At 44.1% G+C, this 26534-nt stretch overlaps 1 protein-coding gene across 2 annotated transcripts in view; it reads right to left on the bottom strand.

The window, feature by feature from the left end:
- The window catches only part of LOC109898452 (ATP-binding cassette sub-family C member 8), a 138915-nt gene that overhangs the window by 100641 nt on the left and 11740 nt on the right, over positions 1-26534 (bottom strand). The window contains exons 2-5 of one of the 2 annotated variants that reach the window (XM_031833100.1): positions 24833-24974; positions 17339-17460; positions 11107-11273; positions 2434-2682 (exon numbers count right to left, since the gene is read on the bottom strand). In XM_031833100.1, coding sequence (XP_031688960.1) covers positions 2434-2682; positions 11107-11273; positions 17339-17460; positions 24833-24974 — 680 coding nt within the window. The remainder of the gene's footprint in view (positions 1-2433; positions 2683-11106; positions 11274-17338; positions 17461-24832; positions 24975-26534) is intronic. The other variant, XM_031833101.1, reaches the window with a different exon arrangement.

The following is a 26534-nucleotide window of genomic DNA, read 5'->3' as shown; positions in this document are numbered from 1 at the left end:
TTATTCGTCGCTGTGTGGAACATTCAAGCTGATCCTTATAAAGCTTCTCTCCCAAACAGCAAAACTCTGCAGATTAATGTCCTCTTATGTCATATTTATATTTTTAGAGACCTTATTCATACTGGGCATTTGCATGATGTTATAAATCAACATTTACAATAATTGGTGTGGGTTCTCTCTCTCTCTCTCTCTCTCTCTCTCTCTCTGTCTCTCTCTCTCTCTGTCTCTCTCTCTGTCTCTCTCTCTCTCTCTCTCTGTCTCGCTCTCTGTGTCTGTCTCTCTGTCTCTGTCTCTCTCTCTGTCTCTCTCTCTCTCTCTCTCTCTCTCTGTCTCTCTCTCTGTCTCTCTCTCTGTCCCTCTCCCTCTCCCTCTCCCTCTCCCTCTCCCTCTCCCTCTCCCTCTCCCTCTCCCTCTCCCTCGCTCTCTGTCTCGCTCTCTGTGTGTGTCTCTCTCTCTCTCTCTCTCTCTCTCTCTGTCTGTCTCACTCTCTGTGTCTGTCTCCCTGTCTCTCTCTCTGTCTCTGTCTCTGTGTCTCTCTCTCTCTCTCTCTCTCTCTCTCTCTCTCTCTCTCTCTCTCTCTCTCTCTCTCTCTCTCTCTCTCTCTCTCTCTCTCTCTCTCTCTCTCTCTCTCTCTCTCTCTCTCTCTCTCTCTCTCTCTCTCTCTCTCTCTCTCTCTCTCTCTCTCTCTCTCAGCAGATTCATTTCCTCACAGCAAATTGGCCAGTGTTACCTCGTGTTGATTTATCAGTGGAACATTTCTAGTGTTGATTCAGGAGAAAAATGAACTCTCTAAGAGTGAAATTAACACTCAGTGGTGTAAAATAACCCCAGTGTTGGTGTTAATAACCAGTGCTGAGTGTGAGAGTGTGATTGTGTCAGTTTTACTCTCTGGAGCGTTAAACGTTCCCATCAAAACCACGCCCATCATTATCAGATTTCCCAGCATGCTCTACTGCAGGTAGACATTTTAGGACGGTTTTTAATATCAGTGCATGTACATTGATTAATTGATTAATCTTATGCAACACACAGATATATAACATACATTTCACTAAACTAATTCAATCAGTTAGTTAGATTTATTGCACCTGTTAGTATAAATGGTTTAGGTAGTCTCCTCGCTATGTTCCTAACCCAGGCAGTCATTCTGAATGCAGGTTGCGGATGAAGAAAATTCCAACTCTTGGATGTACTAACTCTGGATTGTGATAGGAATTACACACCACTAGTATAATATACCTTGCAGGCCTGATGTGGCCTGAAAATCAAGAGATTTATAACACCACTGTGTTAGGGTAAAACTTTGCCATCAAATTAAGGCCTTCTGATATATTTGAAGAATTGTTCTAGAGTTCAATTGTAACGATAAGATTCACCTCCAATAGGAACTTGCTGAAGACCACAGGACAGAACATGAATGAATTCGACAACGAGCTCTCTATCACTACCAAATACACTCATGGCTGGTAATGCTACAATTCACTGGACAATGCAATGCACTGGAAAACTATATTAGAGGTGTGGCTTTTTTGGGGCATGGCTTTCAATTTGTTGTTTTTGGCCAGTTGTGAGTTGAAGGGTTGAACATGTGGTCTATGATTATGTTAGTCTTGCTCTCTTTCTTTCTCTCTCCATGTTTCTCTAGCTTTCTCTCCATCTCTTACCCTACCATCTCTCGCTCTATCTCTTACCCTACCTTCTCTCTCTATCTCTTACCCTACTATCTCTCTATTTCTTACCCTACCCTCTTCTCTCTCTCTCTCTATCTATCTCTTACCCTACTCTCTTCTCTATCTCTCCCTAGCTCTTACCCTACTCTCTCTCTATCCCTCTCTCTCTCTATCTATCTCTTACCCTACCCTCTTCTCTATCTCTCCCTAGCTCTTACCCTACTCTCTCTCTATCCCTCTATCTATCTCTTACCCTACCCTCTCCCTCTATCTCTTACCCTCTCTTTATCTCTAACCCTACCCTCTCACTATCTCTCTCTCTATCTCTTACCCTCTCTCTATCTCTAACCCTACCCTCTCACTATCTCTCTCTCTATCTCTTACCCTACCCTCTCACTATCTCTCTCTCTCTCTTACCCTACCCTCTCACTATCCCTCTCTATCTCTTACCCTCTCTTTATCTCTATCTCTAATCCTACCCTCTCTCTATCTCTATCTCTTACCCTACCCTCTCCCTATTTCTCTATCTCTGTGTCTTACCCTACCCTCTCCCTATCTATCTATCTCTGTGTCTTACCCAACCCTCTCCCTATCTCTATCTCTTACCCTACCCTCTCCCTATATCTCTGTGTCTTACCCTACCCTCTCCCTATCTCTCTATCTCTGTGTCTTACCCTACCCTACCCTACCCTCTCTCTCTCTCTCACTCTCTCTCTCTCTCTCTCACATGCTCAGTGTGAGAGAAGTAAAGTAGTATTACTACCTTTACCCTCTGGCTCTCGAAAGCCTTGCGGAGCTTCAGGTAGTTGGTGAGGGCTCGCATAGCGATAGGCAGCTTGCCGATGACCTTGAGGTCGATGGGGCGGCGGTGGGCTGCCGTGATGAATGTGTTCATCCACCAATAGGTGGCCTTGGACAGCAGGTTGACGAAGGGCTGCAGGAACCTCACCCCCAGGTCCTGCAGGTCCTCTGGAGGCTTCACCTCTGTAGCCTCAGTGAAACACAGGTAGCGCTATGTGAAGGGACATAGGGAGAGAAACAGAGGGAGAAAAATATTTAGCTCATACAAACGTGAACAATGCAATGAAGTACGCAACTATTCGCTAACATACATCCAGTTTCAGAAACACTTACTTAATCCAAGTTTTGCTAATTATATTGTTGGCCTGTTCTCCACTGGATATCACAGATAGTGTCTTATCATTATGGGTGATGAAGAGTATTTGATCGTGAAGTTGGCTCTGTTGTGTAATAAATTATGGGTTTCCTGATAACGGGTTGGCAAAAGTATCAACACCTTGGCAAAGCCTCCCTGTATTAGACACTGAAATAATACCCCTGAATTGTGTTTACTTGAGCTTTTCAATTTTAGAGCTACAGTACCAGTCAAAAGTTTGGACACACCTAATCATTCAAGGGTTTTAATTCATTATGACTATTTTCTACATTGTAAAGAGAAACGACAGTCCATCATTACTTTAAGACATGAATGTCAGTCAATCCGGAAAGTTTCTTCAAGTGCAGTCACAAAAACCATCAAGCGCTATGATGAAACTGGCTCTCATGAGGACCGCCACAGGAAAGGAAGACAGAGTTATCTCTGCTGCAGAGGATAAATGAATTAGAGTTAACTGCACCTCAGATTGCAGCCCAAAGAAATGCTTCAAAGAGTTCAAGTAACAGACAAATCTCAACATCAACTCTTCAGAGGAGACTGCGTGAATCAGGCCTTCATGGTTGAATTGCTGCAAAGAAACCACTACTAAAGGACACCAATAAGAAGAAGAGACTTGCTTGGGCCAAGAAACACACACAATGGACATTAGACCGGTGGAAATCTGTCTTTTGGTCTGAAGAGTCCAAATTTGATTCCAACTGTCATGAGACGCAGAGTAGGTGAACGGATGGTCTCCTCATGTGTGGTTCCCACTGCGAAGCATGGAAGAAGAGGTGTGCTGGTGTGGGGGTGCTTTGCTGGTGACACTGTCTGTGATTTTAGAATACCAAGGCACACTTAACCAGCATGGCTACCACAGTTTAACAGTGAGGTACACCTCTGGTACCCTGAGTGCTGAAACGGGAGCATTGCCTAGTTTCTCATGCAGTGAATATTGCATTAGTGTTTTACTCTATGCAAAACTTTTGTTCCTAAGTAACACAGTCAGTTCAGCTCAGTTCAGCAGTGAGAGTCTCAGCTTGGGGGAAACTAGGTTACTGAAGAAGTATGGCATAGACACATAACTTCCACACACACACTGCTATTTAGAAACACAAACTGAGAATTGGCCCAGCAGGTAAAACCAAAAACGTAAGATTTATTTTTAATTAATTGCTAGCCTGCAACAATTTTTGTACTCATTTGGTTGAAAAACTATAGATATATTTCTATGCTATACGTATTTGAAATAAACTCAGCAAAAGAAGAAACATCCTCTCACTGTCAACTGCATTTATCTTCAGCAAACTTAACATGTGTAAATATTTGTATGAACGTAAGATTCAACAACTGAGACATAAACTGAACAAGTTCCACAGAAATGGAAAAATGTGTCCCTGAACAAAGGGGGGGTTCATTCAAAAGTAACTGTCAGTATCTGGTGTGGCCACCAGCTGCATTAAGTACTGCAGTGCATCTCCTTCTCATGGACTGCACCAAATTTGCCAGTTATTGCTGTGAGATGTTACCCCACTCTTCCACCAAGGCACCTGCAAGTTCCCGGACATTTATGGGGGGAATGGCCCTAGCCCTCACCCTCCGATCCAACAGGTTCCAGACATACTCATTGGGATTGAGATCCGGGCTCTTCGCTAGCCATGGCAGAACACTGACATTCCTGTCTTGCAGGCAATCATGCATAGAACGAGCAGTATGGCTGGAGGCATTGTCATGCTGGAGGGTCATGTCAGGATGACCCTGCAAGAAGGGTACCACATGATGTCTTCCCTGTAACACCTGCAACGACAACAAGCTCAGTCCGATGATGCTGTGACACACCGCCACAGACCATGACGGACCCTCCACCTCCAAACCGATCCCGCTCCAGAGTACAGGCCTCGGTGTAATGCTCATTCTTCAGTGAAAAAACGTGAATCCGGTGACACAAAACCGCGAGTCCTGTCTGGTCCAGCGACAGTGGGTTTGTGCCCATAGGCGACGTTGTTGCCAGTGATGTCTGGTGAAGACCTGCCTTACAACAGGGCTACAAGCCCTCAGTCCAGCCTCTCTCAGCCTATTGCGGACAGTCTGAGCACTGATGGAGGGATTGTGCGTTCCTGGTGTAACTCAGGCAGTTGTTGTTGCCACCCTGTACCTGTCCGGCAGGTGTGATGTTCGGATGAACCGATCCCGTAGAGGTGTTGTTACACGTGGTCTGCTGCTGCGAGGACAACCAGCCGTCTGTCCTGTCTCCCTGTAGCGCTGTCTTAGTCGTCTCACAGTACAGACATTGCAATTTATTGCCCTGGCCACATCTGCAGTCCTCATGCCTCCTTGCAGCATGCCTAAGGCATGTTCACGCAGGTGAGCAGGGACCCTTGGCATCTTTCTTTTGGTGTTTTTCAGAGTCAGTAGAAATTGTGGAAGGACCACCAGAGGGCAGGCTGGGCTCATGGATAGTAGCCCAACAAGGCATGGGAGACAAGGTAACCAGAGGCAATTAAGCACAGCTGACGGTACTAATGACATACTCTCCTTCCCCTATAAGAGAGAGAATGGAACCAGCAGAGAAGGGGGGAAACTATCTCTGGAAGATGGCCACCGAGAGAGAGGAGCTATCCATGAAGAACCACTAAGACGGTGACAATCCCGTGACTTTTTGTTGTAGTTTAAAGATAATCCTATTGTGTTCCTGTTTCATCTGGAGAAGAAGATGTATGTTTTTTTCCTTAGAAGATTTTCATTGATTATGTTGGAGTGTTTGTGTTGACCAAATGCCCTCAATAGAGAACTGTGTTCAATCAAGAAAACCTACTCCTGACTCGTTTATTCCACCTTCCCGCTTTAGAGTGACACCCAATTACTTGGTCCGCTCACATTGGTGGAAAATGCGGGCATTAGGTGGACGAGTGACACAAGGATAAGTGAGTAAATCAAGATTCTTCCAGTAGACCCGGAGGAACCATTCAAGAACGATGGATAACGCCCTACTACAACAATTGATCACGGCACAGCAGACAACCATAGAACTCCTGCAACAACAGCTGAGCCGACGAGAAGAACCTAGAGTTAAGCCAAGAGCGGCTGCTCACGCCATCTTACCTCGTCTCTCCAAGGAGGATGATATTGAGGCCTTCCTCATGACCTTCGAAAGGACGGCCACCTTGGAAGAGTGGTCGCCCACAGAATGGGCGAGCGCATTAGCCCCTCTTTTGACCGGGGTGGCTCAGGAAGCCTATTTTGACCTGGATTCCCGCGAAGCTGAGGACTATGGGTGACTAAAAACCGAGATCCTGTCCCGGTACCAGCTGACTGCCAGAGATAGGGCTGTAAAGTTCCATCAATGGACCTATACAGCTGATCAACCCGTCCGTGCCCAGATCTTCGCATTAATACGACTGACGAAACAGTGGCTAGAACCTGGAAAGGGAGTAGGACATGTGATAGAGACCCTCGTAGTGGACAAGATATTGAGAGAATTGCCCAGTGACTTAAAAAGGGTTGTGGGGCAAGCCAACCCGTTGTCAGCCGACGACATAGCCCAGGCGGTGGAAACATATCGGTCTACAGGGGAGTTGTTAAAAAGTGACAAGGAGGAACGGAAGGAGTCTTCCAATCCCGTACCACGACTCACCCCGGCGCGCCCGCCACCGAAACGTCCAAGCCCCCCCCGGAGGTGGGAGAAGTCAGCCACCACACAGCAGGGTCGGTGTTATAAATGTCAGTCTCCCAACCATTATGCCCCACAATGTCCTAACAAGGATGAGCCCATGGTCACGGAGTCATCACTGCCTACCCCCACACATCCCGTTTTGAGGGGGCAGGATCAACACTGTTGGTTAGCAGAGATAGCCCCAGCCTCAGAGATTCCGGTGCGAGTTGAAGGACAAGATGTGGTAGCTATTCTCGACTCAGGAAGTATGGTTACGTTAGTAGAGGAGCGGATGGTGACCTCCGCAACACTGCTACCAGACAAAGTAGCCGTATCCTGTATCCATGGAGACACCCACTATTACCCCACTGTGAATCTGCCTATTCTCACTCCAAAAGGAAGGTGTACAGTCAGGGCAGGGAAAGTGCCCCAGCTGAAGGTGCCATTATTGATCGGGAGAGACTGTCCCCTATATAAGGAGCTTCGGCAGATGACGTTATGCACGGGAAGAAGGGGGACAGGAAAGAAGAGAAAATCCAAGCCCGAGGTAGTAGTCCTACAAGGAGACGTAGCCGCGTCCTCGTCCTCTGCAGCAGAGGAAGAAATAGCGACCCAACGTTTACGACAGATATTCCAGGAAACCACTGATGAAGACACATGTGAAGGGTTATACACAACGCAGGAAGGAAGGAGCAACCAGGTGCTAAGGGATATATTTGAAGCTCCATCCGAGGAGGGAACCTGGAAGGGATTCTCCTCGGTCACCCCTGATGGGGATGTGGAACATCCTCCACATCCCTCTACCGAGGTCGACCTGCCCCAGGAATTAAAGCGACAGTTCGGCACCTCGCAGCATAGAGACCCAGACCTAAGGGAGGCCATGAGGAAGGTGAAGGTGATCGACGGGAGGAACGTCGACGGATCAGGTGAGCCCCCTCTTCCTTACTATGCAATCAGGCGGGGTCTCTTATACTGGGTCGTACGACGAAGGAGGGAAAACCAGGAATTACTAATGGTGCCTAGGCCATACAGGGATACAGTTCTACAGTTAGCCCATTCCCACGTCCTAGGAGGACACCTGGCACGAGACAAGACTATTGACAGAATCATGCAGAGATTCTATTGGCCCCGGGTCACCCGGGATGTGGCCAGGTATTGTAGGACGTGTGATCAATGTCAACGTACAGCCCCACGGCCACACCTGCGTAACCCTTTGATTCCTCTCCCCATCATAGAGACTCCCTTTGAACGCATAGCTATGGACCTCGTAGGACCCCTCCCAAAATCCGCCAGAGGACATGAGTACATCCTAGTGGTTATAGATTACGCTACCAAGTTCCCGGAGGCCATACCCCTGCGTAACATGTCGTCAAAGGGAATTGCCAAGGAGCTATTCCTGATGTTCTCTCGTGTGGGCCTCCCCAAGACTATCTTAACCGACCAAGGAACCCCGTTCATGTCCCGGTTGATGAAGGACTTGTGTCGGTTATATCAGGTTCAACAGATACGTACAAGCATATTCCACCCTCAAACAGACGGGTTGTGTGAACGCTTGAACAAAACGATTAAAAGCATGTTGAGAAGAGTGGTGTCCCGAGACGGGAAAAACTGGGACATGCTTCTCCCACACTTAATGTTTGCCCTGCGAGAAGTACCCCAGGCATCCACTGGATTCTCTCCGTTTGAATTGCTCTATGGCAGACCCTGTCGAGGAATCCTCGACTTAGCCAAGGAGACCTGGGAGACCCAACCATGTCCCTTTCGATCCACAATAGAACACGTTACCCTGATGAGAGACCGCCTGTCAGCAGTGTGGCCCATAGTCAAGGAGCATATGGAGAAGGCCCAAAGGACCCAAGGCTGGGCCTATGATAAGTCCGCGACCCCCCGTGAGTTCACAGTGGGAGAGAAAGTGATGGTGCTTGTGCCCACGGCCGAACATCGCTTGCTGGCGCAGTGGAGGGGGCCCTACGAGGTAATGAAAAGGGTCTCACCGGTCAATTACCTCATCAAGCAACCTGACAGGAGGAAGAAGGTCCAACTCTATCACATAAACCTGCTGAAGACGTACCATGGACGAGAGGAGGAGGTGGCTTTGATGGCCCTGGAGGGCAAAGGAAAAGAGGAGACTCTACCACAGGTGCGCCGTGGCCAAACTCTCCTACCGGAGCAGTCAAGACAGCTAGACAAGCTGATTATGAACTTCGGTCGAATATTCTCTCCATTCCCAGGACAAACAGATGTCCTGTTCCACCATATCCACACGGAACCCGGCAAGAAGGTGCATATCCGCCCTTACAGGATTCCTGAGGCTCGCCGAGTCATCGCTAAGAAAGAGGTGAGGGAGATGTTGAGGATGGGCGTGATCGAGCCCTCGACGAGTGAGTGGTCCAGTCCCATAGTCCTGGTCCCCAAGTCCGATGGTAGTATGAGACTCTGCAACGACTTTAGGGGCGTGAATGCCATCTCTACATTCGATGCGTATCCCATGCCCCGTGTGGATGAACTCTTGGAGCACTTAGGAAAGGCCAAGTTCATCACTACCCTGGATTTGACAAAGGGATATTGGCAAGTGCCGGTGGCTCCGGAGGATCGCCCAAAGACTGCCTTCGCCACCCCAGAGGGGCTTTTCCAGTATGTGAGGATGCCCTTCGGACTGCACGGTGCCGCTGCAACTTTCCAACGCCTCATGGATGCCATTCTACATCAAGAGTATGCAGTGGCGTACATAGACGATGTGGTCATCCACAGCGAGGACTGGGATAGTCACCTCCTGCGATTACGGGCGGTGCTCGTGAGTTTGGAAGCCACCGGGTTGACAGCCAATCCAAATAAATGCTGCCTGGGCCTGTCCGAAGCGGAATACCTGGGGTACACCGTGGGGAATGGGAAAATACGCCCACAGGCAGAGAAGACCAGGGCAATTCGTGACTGGCCTCGACCCCGGACCAAGCGAGACGTTCGGGCCTTCTTAGGGATAACAGGATATTATCGCCGTTTTATCCCGGGATATGCAACCATTGCCAACCCCCTCACAAACCTCATCAGGAAAAACCTGCCAAACCAGGTAGAGTGGAAAGACGAGACGGAAGAGGCCTTTCAATTGCTAAAAGATGGCCTGTGTTCTGATCCCGTTCTACAGGCTCCGGACTTCTCACAAGAGTTCATTGTGCAGGTCGACGCCTCGTATACAGGGCTCGGGGCCGTACTAGCTCAGGGTAAAGGTGAAGCAGAGAAGCCGATTCTCTTCATTAGTAGGAAGGTCAGCGATCGGGAACAGAGGTATGCGACCGTAGAGAAAGAGGCCTTAGCCATCAAGTGGGCCCTCGATTATCTCCGGTACTACCTACTGGGTCGGAGGTTTGCATTAGTTGCTGACCATGCGCCCCTCACGTGGATGGCTGGTAAGAGAAACAATAACAACAGAATAGCCAGATGGTTTTTGTCTTTACAACCGTTCTCTTTCCATGTCATCCACAGGGCCGGATCGAGGAACGGGAATGCAGACGCGCTGTCCCGACGCGACCAAGACGGTGCGTCTGGCGCCCGACCCTCCGGTTCGGTCCTGGGGGGGAAGGTATGTGGAAGGACCACCAGAGGGCAGGCTGGGCTCATGGATAGTAGCCCAACAAGGCATGGGAGACAAGGTAACCAGAGGCAATTAAGCACAGCTGACGGTACTAATGACATACTCTCCTTCCCCTATAAGAGAGAGAATGGAACCAGCAGAGAAGGGGGGAAACTATCTCTGGAAGATGGCCACCGAGAGAGAGGAGCTATCCATGAAGAACCACTAAGACGGTGACAATCCCGTGACTTTTTGTTGTAGTTTAAAGATAATCCTATTGTGTTCCTGTTTCATCTGGAGAAGAAGATGTATGTTTTTTTCCTTAGAAGATTTTCATTGATTATGTTGGAGTGTTTGTGTTGACCAAATGCCCTCAATAGAGAACTGTGTTCAATCAAGAAAACCTACTCCTGACTCGTTTATTCCACCTTCCCGCTTTAGAGTGACACCCAATTACTTGGTCCGCTCACAAAATACAAAACACTTTTTAATTAAAAAGATGTATAGCAGTTCAATGTTCTGGCCACTTTTCACCCTGCATTGGTATCAGAAGTCAGATGCACTATGGTTTGATACGAGCCTCTGATAAATTAACTAAATATAAATGTAATGTAAAAATGTACCATTTGAAAAGCATGCTGAGTATTATTGTAATGAGCTCCTCCCCAAAACAAGTTTTTTTTTCCCGAGAGGGGATACGTCTCTTCCAGACAGAACTACCATGGATTAAAATGATGCCTCATCCAGGCAAAAAAAGGTCATCAAGAACCTCTAGTAGAGGTAAGTGTTTGTCACAACAACCCAGGACATTCTGCCTGATCTATCAGCCTAATGAGCAGACCTGTAGGCAGCAATGCTGATCATCCAATGTGCAGGTTCATCCAAAATTCTACAGTAGATTGAAAGAAGGGAGAGCTAATTAAAGCACAGGAAAGAGATGGCCGCTAGTCACACTGAGTAAAATCAATACACGCACGCACTCTAGGGTGACACACTAAAAGGCACACACAAATGCATGGGCACACACACATACCATCCCCTCCCACACACTGATGCTCACCCTGCCCAGTATGACATTGATCTCCACAGCCAGTAGTAGTCCGTAGAGCAGGGCCAGGAGCCCTGTGATGCAGTAGCGGAGTTGTCTCAGGCCAACGCTGTGCTCCGTGTACTTGGCGAACTTGATGGTTTTCATCAGAAAGGCCAAGACCCAGTAGAACAGTAAGGCTTCAGAGAAGATCAGAGAGGAACATTAGAACATGCCTGGAATCCAAAGGAAATCCCCACTCAGTCTGACCACGGCAGTAATTTCAAGTCAACTCCTGATAAATGTAAAGGGTTAGGAATGTCCTATTCATTCCTAACAGATGATGCAGATATCCAGGGTAAGTCAAAGGAAGTGTGTTTCTGGTGAACTGCACACTGCATCAGGAGTGGACTATCTTCTGTGAGGCACAGGGAGTGTGAAATGAATATCATGCATACATTTTATAATCCATGTTCCCTTTCTTTCCTCTGCTTTTGTAAGTTTAGTTCACATTTTGTGTCATAGCATTTCTGATGTTTACAACTCAGTGCCAATAGGGAATATACTGCTGTAATAAACGGTCAGAATTACCGTGCCTACCTGTCGAAAGACAAATCACTCCAATATGCTATCCATTTTAAATCCCCATGACACATCCTAGATTACCTGACAGATGTAATTTGTATATCTTCATACATTTTTGATGGGAGAGTAACCATGGTAACTGAGTCTCAGAGGAGAGTGTGCTGAGCATTCTGGTATTTGGTGTATTTGTCCTTAGCTCCTCCATGAATACTACAGATGTTCATAACAGAAACATGGCCTGCATTTTAAACACCAACCCATTTTCTCTCCCCCTGTGTCAAGCAACATGGAAGCAGCGTTGCAGTAAGATCATCTCAAGCAAATTTGCTGAAACACAAAGCACCTCAAACAACATCCAATTCAAAGACAGAGCCAGACTGACAGAAATGATTCATAAACCATGACTATCAACAATGTCAAGAATTTGAATACATTTTCCGTTTTGGCATATCTCTTCATGACAACTGCATCAGAGTTTTAAACAACACTCCCCCCTTTTGTTCCATGCTGGCTGAAGACCAACTAGCCAGTAACTAGCTAATACCAGTCACAGATGAAGACCAACTAGCCAGTAACTAGCTAATACCAGTCACAGATGAAGACCAACTAGCCAGTAACTAGCTAATACCAGTCACAGATGAAGACCAACTAGCCAGTAACTAGCTAATACCAGTCACAGATGAAGACCAACTAGCCAGTAACTAGCTAATACCAGTCACAGATGAAGACCAACTAGCCAGTAACTAGCTAATACCAGTCACAGATGAAGACCAACTAGCCAGTAACTAGCTAATACCAGTCACAGATGAAGACCAACTAGCCAGTAACTAGCTAATACCAGTCACAGATGAAGACCAACTAGCCAGTAACTAGCTAATACCAGTCACAGATGAAAGGGGAAACCTATAAATATCTTTGCCTTTAGATTAGGGGTCTCCAACTTCTTCTAGCATGAGAGCTACTTAAAGAAAATGAAACATGTCGTGAGCTACTCATTTTTTTCTAGTTTTAAAATAGGCACATTCTTCTCTTCTCCCCTCCCCTGCAACTCTTCCCCAGGTCCTTGGTGAACAAGAGAAAGTAGTGCACTCTGTTTTCTGTCAATATGCCCGGTAAAATAATGGTTAATTAACAACTCTAAGGGGGCCCTATAAAATCTGTGATCCCCCCTCCCCACATGTTCTGTTTAATATTTTCCAAAATTATGGTTCTCTGTTCTATTTTTCCTGGTTTTAGATTTTTGTTTCGTTTTTCACTCTCAAAATTACAATTGTTCATAGCGAAACAACAATGGTCTGAGTCCATGTCAATGCTTAAATCACATTTGAATTTGTTTAGGTCTGGAAGAAAATGAACACGTTTGATATTTTTTGTATAATTCCCCTTTAATTGCGCATCTGGCCCTTTAATTGCGAATCAACCGAGTTAGGAATGTGCCATCTAATGTACTGGTCTAGGGACAGTTCTGTACTGCTGCTGCTCATTTCATGAAATGTTTTGGTAAAAGTATTTCTGTCAACCCACAAGAGGGTTATCACATCAACTGGCTACAAACTGAGTGATGGACAAATACTCGCACCACACAGACAGACAGAGGCAATATTGCTAGAAATGAATTTGCAGTTCGTTTTGGCTTTTTAAGCCAATAGTGGCCAGGGGTGGGATAATGTCAAAGTTGCATTTATTAGACATTTATTAGTTTTTCGGTTGAACACGTGAAAATTGCACGTACTTTCAGAATTGTTTCACGAGCTACTCATAGGTGGGCTGCAAGCTACTGCTAGTTTACAATAGACCTGTTGGAGACCCCTGCCTTAGATGAATAGGGGAAACATATAATTATATTTGTTGATACGCTGCAGTCAAATTTTGGCACCAGTAGACTAGCTACCTAGCTAGCAATGTTACCCACGCCCTTCTGCGAACACGCCTTTTGTGACGTTGCTTACAAGGCGGTACTAAATTTGGTAAGAGAATAAGACGTTACCATTGGTGTATTGTTAAAATTAGAGGGGTTTTGTAATGTCACAAAATCCTTTATAATCCCGCCGTCTGATTCCAAGTTTTTGACACAGGGGAGGGGACCAGTACTTTTATGAGTTATTTTTCATACTTTGGCCAGCCTACTTTGATCTGGTTTCACTGAATATCATCAAATTTCATAAAAACATGATCTTGACTGTGCAGGACCTTTCATATTCTCAGCTGTTATTTGAATCACTACTTATTCAATACAAATTATTTACGAGGATAACTACAGTACACATTATTGGGGGAAAAAACGATCCCATTTCAACCTAATATCGGTTTGGAATATATACAAGTATACAGTCTTTACACACATCATATCTCTGACTCCTGCTCAGCGGACACACATAGAATATTCTACTACATTGTTTGTCTACTTCGAACTGCAGTATAATTAATAGCCATGTCCTGCTACCCAGCCGATAGAGATTAGGAAGACCTTGAGACGTACTCCCCGTTCTCTCCCAAATCTCTAGTCAGGTCGGCGCCGAATTGCGCTCAGACAGTCTGTCTTTAAAATACCATGAAGACATAAACATTAGCTATATTGTTTTACCATAATTCGGAGTAGAACTACACATTTATTGACTATAATTTTATGCATTCTAATCAATTCCATACAATTATATGGTTTCAGGGTGGAATATTCTAATCATTTAATTAACAGATAAATCCCATTAACACAATCTGACCTATAGATCGAAAGCCATCTCAACATAATGAACCGTTCATCTGGATTAACAGTTCATTTGTAATGCCTATGGTTTAGACCAAGGATAAGAAACTTTGATGTGGGGCACAAAAAAATCTGAAAATCATGAGTGGTTTGCAGGTCTGCGTGTCCATACCGACACATGCAGTCAGAGCCGGCCCTAGCCTTCAGGGGGCCCTAAGTGAAATTTTGTTGTGGGGGACCCACCACAGTGCGAGCAAAATATTTTTGCGACTCCATCTTGACAGCGGAGAGAACAATTAGAAGTTTTAAAGCATGTTCGCTGCAAGTCTACTCATTTTGTCAATGTTTGCAGTTTTGAATATGATATCTGAGTGACAGTGAGTGACAAAATCAATGGAGGTCACGGTTGGTAATTTTACCATCATTACTACAATTTTAGATAGCTGGCTAGACTAATTTACCAATTCATGTTTTTTTACTGACATGGGCTAACTGAGTGACTGTCATTGACAGACATAACAAGAAAAAAAACTGCTGATGCACAACCACATTTCAAAATTGCACCTGGTGTATTCTATTATTCTATTTCTCAACATTAAGATGAGACCCCTACTGAGTTCCCCCCGCCAGATGCCCATCCCTGGTTTAGACCAAACCACTTATAGTAAGTACATCATTGAATTGCTCATTGATTGTGCTTAGAAGGCCTTCGGGGCCAGCAAGGCTACAGTGAGTCATACAAGGTTTATCCACCATTCAGTGAAGCAAGAGGTTGCTCTCGACCACACAGTAATTGGGCATCTCTTCTACAACCTGTGGCTTCTTTGCACTGCAGAGAGGCAGACCTCAGCAGTTGAAGATGGACGTTTTCATGTTAAGTCCTAAAGTGAGGTGAACTGTGCATTAAAGTGTGGTGACCATTCTGCCATAGTTTGCATGCACACATACTTTATGCACACACGCACACACTTTATGCATAAACGCACCTACACACGCACACTTTATGCATACATGCACACACACGCTTTATGCACACACCCACACTATATTCATACACAAACACTATCAAACATGTAATTTTTACAGTAAATTACAGGCAATATTTACAGTTTTTTTTATACATACTTGCAAGTAGCTCGCTTAACTACAACATTTTCGTTAACGGTAAACAGAATCATTTTATTTGCTATGACTGTGGCATATTCTTGTTTACCTTAGGTTAATACACTGTCTGTAAGTTGTTCTAGATAAGAGCGTGAGCTTTAAATGACCAAAATGTAAATGTAAAACTGAACACTTGCAAAGCAGTCTGCTGGGTATTATGCTAATGACCTCTGCCCCAGCGTATGCATGGCTGTCAAGGAAGCCAGGCTTCCACAAAATTGTACACAAAATAAAAAATAAAACAAAATACAAAATAATGTATCGTTCGTCGCTCTGTGTTTCAGAAATGTCCTTCAATTTGCAAGAGGCTGAATGTATCTCACCGGAGAAAGCATCAGAGCGAAAGAAAAAGCACCCCTCTGTCTGTGTAGTCCAACTATTTGATGCTGTCTGGTCAAAAAGAGTATGACATTGTTGCTGCTCATAGTATTGAATGCAAGGGAATCCAGCAAGCATTTGGCCTCCTTTGATAACATTTTTTTTTTAAATAGCCAATCAGAGCTGAGCTAAATAAACTGAGCGAGCTCAGCTGTGAATGGTCTTAGCGCATTAAAAAAATAATGTCAATGGAAGAGAGTTTGGATTTGGCTTCACACCAATCACATCACCAGAATCCAGACGTCATTGACAGAAAAATGTAATTGTTGCATCTAGTTGTGTTGTTGTTCTCCGGTGGCTAGCTAGCTAGATAAAAATGGTCCCTTTCCTTAATTATCCATGGATGGAGATAGGTATTTCGACTTGTGGTTTTACTTAATTCTCCCTACTGGCCAATGATTATAATTGCAATTCTGATCCAACCATAAATGTATACATTGTGCCCCTGGCTTGGAGGATGAACATTCAACATGTAGCTAGATGTAGTAAGCCTGGCACATTGTTGCCCATGAAAGGAAGATAGGCTAGTGAGCAAGCATTTTAGCCAGGTAGCCTAGGACAACAAAAACTGAAAGCGTGTACTGTATAACAGATTCATTAACCGTCCAGGCAACATGAAAGAGGAGGACAGCATTGCTGCCATGTCTCTACAAGTAGGGTGAGTTAACTTTTTTTTCTACTTGCAAGCATGCACACACACACACACACACACACACACACACGGATATTAGTACCCTGGACAGCCACATCTTACGTTAATTGGACTAAATCATTTTGGTATCTTTTAGTTGTCGCTGTAATAGAGTAAGCATAGGTGATTAGATGATGTTGAAGTTAAAATGTTGTTGGAATAGTGGAGCCAACTCCTGTTATCTTTGCAACTTGCAGTAACTCTCCATGGTTCTAAATCCATAGTTGTTTAGTAATCCAAAAATGTTGAAAACATTAACTTTCTTGACCATGCTGTAGGTCATGTTTTGTGACTGATGTCTGGTGAAGTCTAGTTTTGTGATGAAACAAAAGAGTGGCTGAATTTCTTCTGCTACTGTGTCTTCTTATTGTTTCAGCCTTAGGCCTATATATAGTTGTAGTTGGAAGTTTACATACACTTAGGTTGGAGTCATTAAAACTTTAGGCATGCCTCAAAATATGTTAATTAGCCAGAGATTCTTTCGCCACCTACAACATTTTCCCACAATGAACCATAATTGACACTATACAGCAAAACAGGTAATACAGTTGTATAGCAGCATAGTGGAATGCCATTGAGCCCCCATAATGCATTGCTCTTTATAGTACCGTAGCTAACTGAAAGTTTTGCTGTAAATTTTCAGAGATTTGTTACAGTGCACTGAAAAGTGCTTCGAGAACCATTAAGGAGCCCTGCCCAGCAGTAGGTTAGGGAAGTTGGAGGTAAGTTTTAAGGAGCCTTACCTAGCAGTAGCTTGGGGAAGTTGGAGGTCTCTATGTTGTGGTAGTAGATGATGGAGGTGATCCCAGCCATGAAGGCCAGGCCTGCAGGCATGTACAGGTGCAGGTGATGGGACTGGGTGAACCTGGGAGAACATACACGTGCACATGCATACACACACACACACATCCCAATCGGTGCGTTTAAAATCATTCTATATACAACTTGATTGTAGCTTTAATATGTCATACAACAATGCCATATAATAGCTACAATCAGGCATTGTGTGATAGTGAATGGTATTTTGGAGTGAAAGACAGCAGGAGAGCAGCAGGAGAGCTCTTACATTCAATTCAATTCCACAGACAATAATAATCCTGTGTAGTAGACTGTAGGGGACTGTATGGTGACTGTACACACAAAACAAATGCTGAGTTCAGGCTAGGGTCTATTTGTACGAATGTTAAAATAATGTATGAGACTATAGCACAATTGATATCACAATCCCCCCAAAAAACAATCAGAATATTGTTTGTTTTGAGAGCCCATGCTCTTCCAATGGAACGTATGGGGTCATATCCAAATCCAGCTCCCAGATTGCAATTCTTATAGCTTCCACTAGATGTCAACAGTCTTTGTTCAAGGTTTCAGGCTTGTTTCTTACCAAATAATGAAGAATTTTGAGTTTTAGTACTGGGAGTCAGAGTTGGAAATCAGTCTGCGCGTGTACCTGCTAATTTTGCTTTCCTATTGAACATACTTCTTTCCTTATGAAATATTATAGTTTAATTACATCCTGAGGATTAAATAGAAATGTATTTTGATTTGTTTTAACAAAGTTTAGAGGTAGGTTTTTGGATTCCTTTCTCTGCATGTTGAATGAGTGGATTACTCAAATCGATGGCTCCAACTAAACTGACTTTTTAGGATATAAAGAAGGATTTGATCTAACAAAACGACCATGCATGTTGTAGCTGGGACCCTTTGGATTGCAAATCAGAGGATTATTTTCATAAAGTAAGTGAATATTTAATCGCTATTTGTGATTTTATGAAGCCTGTGCTGTTTGAAAAATATTTTGATGTGGGGCACCGTCCTCAAACAATCGCATGGCATGCGTTTCCTGTAAAGCCTATTGTAAATCAGACAATGCAGTTAGATAAACAAGACTTTAAGCTTTTAAAATATATAAGACACTTGTATGTACCTAAATATTTAATATCCATAATATTTATGATTATTTATTTGAATTGCGCGCCCTCCAATTTCACTGGAAGTTGTCGACACGTGTCCCACTGGTGGGACGCCTAGCCCTAAGAAGTTTTACATTTGGGTAAAATATTGGACATAACACAGTCAGTTGGATAACAAACAACCCATTGTTTGACATTCTCTCAACCAGCTTCATGAGGAATGCTTTAACAACAGTCTTAAAGGAGTTCCCACTTACTCTGAGCAAATTTGGACTCATCAGACCAAAGGACAGATTTCCACTGGTCAAATTTCTATTGCTCGTATTTCTAGGACCAAGCAAGTCTCTTATTATTATTATTGGGGTCCTTTAGTAGTGGTTTCTTTGCAGCAATTCGACCGTGAAAGCCTGATTCACACAGTCTCCTCTGAACAGTTGTCTGTTACTTGAAATTTGTGATGCATTTATTTGGGCTGCAATCTGAGGTGCAGTTAAATTAATTTATTCTCGGCAGCAGAGGTAACTGTGGGACTTCCTTTCCTGTGCCGGTCTTCATGAGAGCCAGATTCATCATAGCGCTTGATGCTTTTCATGACTGCACAAAGTTCTTGAAATTTTCCGCATTGACTGACCTTCATTTCTTAAAGTAATGATGGACCGTTTCTCTTTTACAATATATATATATATATATATATATATATATATATATGTATATATATATATATATGTATATGGCCCCATAGTCGTTTTGTGTATATGTAGGTACACTCCAGACATTTTTCGGTACCCTTTCCAAGATCTGTGCCTCGAGACAATCCTGTCTCGGAGCTCTACAGACAATTCCTTTGACCTCATGAATTGTTTTTTGCTCTGCCATGCACTGTCAACTGTGGAACCTAACATAGACAGACAGGTGTGTGTCCAATCAATTGAATTTACCTCAAGTGGACTCCAATCGAGTTGTAGAAACATCTCAAGGATGATCAATGGAAACAGGGTGCACCAGAGCTACATTTCGAGTCTCATAGCAAAGGATCTGAATACTTCTGTAAATAAGGTATTTATGTTTTTTATAAATTAGCAAAATATTCTCAAAAACTGTTTTCGCGTTGTCTTTATGGGGTATTGTGTGTAGATTGATGAGGGAAATGTTTTATTCAATCAGTTTTAGAATAAGGCATTAACATAGCAAAATGTGGAAAAAGGGAAGGGGTCTGAATACTTCCCGAATACACTGTATATTTGAGAAACAGACGCCTCACAAGTCCTCAACTGGCAGCTTCATTACATAATACCAGCAAAACACCAGTGTCAACGTCAACAGTGAAGAGGCGACTCCGGGATGCTGGCCTTTTAGAGTTCCTCTGTCCAGTGTCTGTGTTCTTTTGCCCATTTGAATCTTTTCTTTCTATTGGACAGTCTGAGATATGGCTTTTTCTTTGCAACTCTGCAAAGATAAAGAAGGCCAGCAATCCGGAGTCGCCTCTTCACTGTTGACGTTGAGACTGGTACTTGCGCGTACTATTTAAAGAAACTGCCAGTTGAGGACTTGTGAGGCGTCTCTTTCTCAAACTAGACACACTAATGTACTTGTCCTCTTGCTCAGTTGTGCACCGGGGCCTCCCACTCCTCTTTCTATTCTGGTTAGAGCTTGTTCTGCGCTTTTCTGTGAAGGGAGTAGTACACTGCGTTGTACGAGATCTTCAGTTTCATGGCAATTTCTCGCATGGAATAGACTTAATTTCTCAGAATAAGAATAGACTGACGAGTTTCAGAAGAAAGTACTTTGTTTCTGGCCATTTTGAGCCTGTATTCGAACCCACAAATGCTGATGTTCCAGATACTCGACTAGTCAAAAGAAGGCCAGTTTTATTGCTTCTTTAATCAGAACAACAGTTTTCAGCTGTGCTAACATAATTGCAAAAGGGTTTTCTAATAATCAATTAGCCTTTTAAAATGCTAAACTTGGATTAGCTAACACAACATGCCATTGGAACATAGGAGTGATGGTTGCTGATAATAGGCCTCTGTACGCATATGTAGATATTCCATAAAAAATCTGCCGTTTCCAGCTACAATACCAATTTACAACATTAACAATGTCTATAACGTATTTCTGATCAATTTGATGTAATTTTAATGGACAAAAAATGAGCTTTTCTTGCAAAAACAAGGAAATGTCTAAGTGACCCCAAACATTTGAACGGTAGTGTATACGTATACATATACACAAAACAAATATGGGCCATTATATATATATACAGTTGAAGTCAGAAGTTTAAAACTTGTTTTTCAACCACCCCACAAATTTCTTGTTAACAAACTATAGTTTTGGCAAGTCAGATACGACATCTACTTTGTGCATGACACAAGTAATTTTTCCAACAATTGTTTACACACAGATTATTTCACTTATAATTCACTCCATTTCAATTCTAGTGGGTCAGAAGTTACATACACTAAGTTGACTGTGCCTTTAAACAGCTTGGAAAATCCCAGAAAATTGTGTCTTGGCTTTAGAAGCTTCTGTTTGTCTAATTGACATAATTTGAGTCAATTGAGGTGTACCTGTGAATGTATTTAAAGGCCTACCTTCAAACTCGGTGCCTGTTTGCTTGACATCATGGGAAAATCTAAAGAAACAAAAATTGAACTGTTTGGCCATAATGACCATCATTATGTTTGGAGGAAAAAGGGGGAGACTTGCAAGCTGAAGAACACCATCCCAACCGTGAAGCACGGTGGTGGTAGCATCATGTTGTGGGGGTGCTTTGCTGCAGGAGGGACTGGTGCACTTCACAAAATAGATGGCATCGTGATGGAGGAACATTTTGTGGATATATTGAAGCAACATCTCAAGACAATAGTCACGAATTTAAAGCTTGGTCGCAAATGGGTCTTCCAAATGGACAATGACCCCAAGCATACTTCCAAAGTCGTGGCAAAATGGCTTAAGGACAACAAAGTCAAGGTATTGGAATGGCCATCACAAAGCCCTGACCTCATTCCTATAGAAAATGTGTGGGCAGAATTGAAAAAGCGTGTGAGAGCAAGGAGGCCTACAAACTCAGTTACACCTACAAACTCAATTCACCCAACTTATTGTGGAAGGCTACCTAAATTTGACCCAAGTTAAACATTTTAAAGGCAATGGTACCAAATACTAATTGAGTGTATGTAAACTTTTGACCCACTGGGAATGTGATGAAAGAAATAAAAGCTGAAATAAATCATTCTCTCTACTATTATTCTGACATTTCACATTCTTAAAATTAAGTGGTGATCCTAACTGACCTAAAACAGGGGATTTTTACTGGGATTAAATGTCAGGAATTGTGAAAAACTCAGACTATATGCATTTGATTAAGGTATATATAAACCACCGTCTTCAACTTTATATATATATATATATATATATATATATATATATATATATATATATATATACACACACAGTGGGGCAAAAAAGTATTTAGTCAGCCACCAATTGTGCAAGTTCTCTCACTTAAAAAGATGAGAGAGGCCTGTCATGTTCATCATAGGTACACTTCAACTATGACAGACAAAATGAGAAAAAATCATCCAGAGGATTGTACCTCCTCAATACCTTCCCAGTACCTCCCCAGTACCTCCTCAATACCTCCCCAGTACCTCCTCAATACCTCCCCAGCACCTCCCCAGTACCTCATCAATACCTCCCCAGTACATCCTCAATACCTCCCCAGTACCTCCTCAATACCTTCCCAGTACCTCCTCAGTACCTCACCAGTCCTTCCCAGTACCTCCTCAGTACCTCCCCAGTCCTCTTGGACTGAGTTGTAGGATTTTTTATGAATTTATTTGCAAATTATGGTGGAAAATAAGTATTTGGTCACCTACAAACAAGCAAGATATCTGGCTATTCATCACTGTTAGTGGGTGTTTCTCCTTTGCCAAGATAATCCAACCCCGTGACAGGTGTCACATATCAAGAAGATGATTAAACAGCATGATCATTCCACAGGTCCACCTTTGCTGTAGACAATAAAAGGTCTCTCTAAAATGTGCAGTTTTGTCACATAACACAATGACACAGATTTTTGAGGGACTGTGCAATTGGCATGCTGACTGCAGAAACGTTCACCAGAGCTGTTGCCAGAAAATGTTATGTTAATTGCTTTACAATAAGCCGCCTCCAATGTTGTTTTAGAGAATTTGACAAGACGTCCAACCGGCCTCACTCAGTCCAAGAGGACTGGGGAGGTACTGAGGAGGTACTGGGAAGGACTGGTGAGGTACTGAGGAGGTACTGGGGAGGTATTGAGGATGTACTGGGGAGGTATTGATGAGGTACTGGGGAGGTGCTGGGGAGGTATTGAGGAGGTACTGGGGAGGTGCTGGGGAGGTATTGAGGAGGTATTGAGGAGGTACTGGGGAGGTACTGGGGAGGTATTGAGGAGGTACTGGGGAGGTACTGGGGAGGTATTGAGGAGGTACTGGGGAGGTATTGAGGAGGTACTGGGGAGGTATTGAGGAGGTACTGGGGAGGTGCTGGGGAGGTATTGAGGAGGTACTGGGGAGGTATTGAGGAGGTACTGGGGAGGTATTGAGGAGGTACTGGGGAGCTATTGAGGAGGTACTGGGGAGGTACTGGGGAGGTATTGAGGAGGTACTGGGGAGGTGCTGGGGAGGTATTGGGGAGGGGTACGTCAAACATGGCCATAGTTCCAGTAGAGCACTGGTTCTCATCCTGATCCTGGGGAGCTAAAGGGGTGTACATTTTTGTTTTTGCCCTAACACTACACAGCTGATTCAAATTATCAACTCATCAAAAGGCCTTGATGATTTGAATCAGGTGTGTAGTGCTAGGGCAAAAACAAAAATGCGCACCCCTTTGGGTTCCCCAGGACCAGGGTTGTCCGGACCTCTGGCAGTCTCTATGGGGGTGCCACAGGGTTCAATTCTTGGACCGACTCTCTTCTCTGTATACATCAATGATGTCGCTCTTGCTGCTGTGAGTCTCTGATCCACCTCTACGCAGACGACACCATTCTGTATACTTCTGGCCCTTCTTTGGACACTGTGTTAACAACCCTCCAGGCAAGCTTCAATGCCATACAACTCTCCTTCCGTGGCCTCCAATTGCTTTTAAATACAAGTAAAACTAAATGCATGCTCTTCAACCGATCGCTGCCTGCACCTGCCCGCCTGTCCAACATCACTACTCTGGACGGCTCTGACTTAGAATACGTGGACAACTACAAATACCTAGGTGTCTGGTTAGACTGTAAACTCACCTTCCAGACCCACATCAAACATCTCCAATCCAAAGTTAAATCTAGAATTGGCTTCCTATTTCGCAACAAAGCATCCTTCACTCATGCTGCCAAACATACCCTTGTAAAACTGACCATCCTACCAATCCCCGACTTCGACGATGTCATTTACAAAATAGCCTCCATACCCTACTCAACAAATTGGATGCAGTCTATCACAGTGCCATCCGTTTTGTCACCAAAGCCCCATCTACTACCCACCATTGCGACCTGTATGCTCTCATTGGCTGGCCCTTGCTTCATACTCGTCACCAAACCCACTGGCTCCATGTCATCTACAAGACCCTGCTAGGTAAAGTCCCCCCTTATCTCACTCGCTGCTCGCTGGTCACCATAGCATCACCCACCTGTGGCACGCGCTCCTGCAGGTATATCTCCCTGGTCACCCCCAAAACCAATTCTTTCTTTGGCCGCCTCTCCTTAAAGTTCTCTGCTGCCAATGACTGGAACGAACTAAAAACATCTCTAAAACTGGAAACACTTATCTCCCTCACTAGCTTTAAGCACCAGCTGTCAGAGCAGCTCACAGATTACTGTACCTGTACATAGCCCACCTATAATTTAGCCCAAACAACTACCTCTTTCCCTTCTGTATTTATTTTATTTTATTTATTTATTTTGCTCCTTTGCACCCCATTATTTTTATTTCTACTTTACACATTCTTCCACTGCAAATCTACCATTCCCGTGTTTTACTTGCTATATTGTATTTACTTTGCCACCATGGCCTTTTTTTTGCCTTTACCTCCCTTATCTCACCTCATTTGCTCACATCGTATATAGACTTGTTTCTACTATATTATTGACTGTATGTTTGTTTGTCTCCATGTGTAACTCTGTGTCATTGTTTGTGTCGAACTGCTTTGCTTTATCTTGGCCAGGTCGCAATTGTAAATGAAAACTTGTTCTCAACTTGCCTACCTGGTTAAATAAAGGTGAAATAAAAATAAAATAAATAAATAAAGGGTTGAGAACCACTGCAGTAGTGGATTAGGGGGAAATGGACTCACCCATCGGAGACGATGCCCTCAGCAATCTCACAGACCAGGACAAAGAGGAGGATGAAGGTCAGGAGCCAGCGCAGGTTGTGACCAGGGAAGTGCAGCCAGGTGCTGTGGTGGATGTGCACCTTGGAGCTCTGGCTGCCCCAGCCTTACAGCACACAGCAAACACAACAACAACACAGGAAACAGGAAGTTAACCTTAGAGAACAGTGTGATGTCTGTCTGATCTCAACAACAACAACACAGGAAACAGGAAGTTCACCTCAGAGAACAGTGTGACATAAGTCTGATGTCAACAATAACAACACAGTAAACAGGAAGTTAACCTCAGAGAACAGTGTGACGTCTTTCTGATATCAACAATAACACAGGAAAAAGGAAGTTAACCTCAGAGAACAGTGTGACGCCTGTCTAACATAGCTTCGCTCCCTTCTTTATCTGATCTGATGACAGACAGCAGTGCTTAGTTTGAGCCGGATCCTGCCGGAACAGGGGAACCCCTCAATTTTGGAATGCTTCATTGCGAAACCCATTTGGCAAGTTTCAGTACCTCTCTTGGTATGAAAATGTATTTTCACCGTTTGCAATGTAAAAATTATAATAAAATCTGAGTTAATTCAAGTAATTCTCCTGCCCCCTAAAACACATCATGTGAAAACGTGCCCGATATTATAATAATTGATTCATGCTGGGCTGGCCCAGGTTTATGGTTTGCTCAAACCTATAGACCAATGCGTGGCCATCGTTGTGTTGAGAGTGAAAAGCGTGCCTGTATCTCTTACAGAACTCCCTTTCTATGGTCCCTCTCCCTCTCTCTGCTCTGATAAACATGAGCCTGCAACTCTCATCTGTCCAGCATTGCACTTAAAGGCAAATCAAATGGTGTTTGTCACATGCACCGACTACAAGAGATGTAGACCTTAACGTGAAATGCTTACTTACATGCCCTTCACCAACAATGCAGAAAATAATTACTAAATAAACTATAGTAAAAAATGTAATTAAAAGTAACACAATAAAATGACAATAACAAACAAGGGGGGTCAATGTAAATAGTCTGGGTGACCATTTGATTTGTTGTTCAGCAGTCTTATGGCTTGGGGGTAAAGCTGTAAAGGAGCCTTTTGGACCTAGACTTGGCGCTCCAGTAGTGTTTGCCGTGCGGTAGCAGAGAGAACAGTCTATGACTTGGATGACTGGAGTCTTTGACAATTTTTTGGGCCCTCCTCTGACACCACCTAGTATATAAGTCCTGGATGGCAGGTAGCTTGACCCCAGTGATGTACGGGGCTGTACGCACTACCCTCTGTTACGCCTTACGGTTGGATGCCGAGCAGTTGCCATACCTGGCGGTGACGCAATCATCTCCTTTGTCTTGCTCACATTGGGGGAAAAGTTGTTGTCCTGGCACCACATTGCCAGGTCTCTGACCTCCTATAGGCTGTCTCATCATTGTCGGTGATCAGGCCTACCACTTTTATGTCGTCAGCAAACGTAATGATTGTGTTGGAGTCGTGCTTGGCCACCCAGTCGTGAGTGAACAGGGAGTACAGGAGGGGACTGAGAACGCACCCCTGAGGGACCCCAGTGTTGAGGATCAGTGTGACAGATGTTGTGTTTCCTACCCTTACCACCTGGGGGTGGCCGTCAGGAATTCCAGAATCCAGTTGCAGGGGTAAGTCTTTAGTCCTAGGGTCCTTAGCTTAGT

The sequence above is a fragment of the Oncorhynchus kisutch genome, linkage group LG10, assembly GCF_002021735.2.
Source record: "Oncorhynchus kisutch isolate 150728-3 linkage group LG10, Okis_V2, whole genome shotgun sequence".
Classification (NCBI taxonomy): domain Eukaryota; kingdom Metazoa; phylum Chordata; class Actinopteri; order Salmoniformes; family Salmonidae; genus Oncorhynchus; species Oncorhynchus kisutch.
This window is presented reverse-complemented; position numbering and strand designations above follow the sequence as displayed.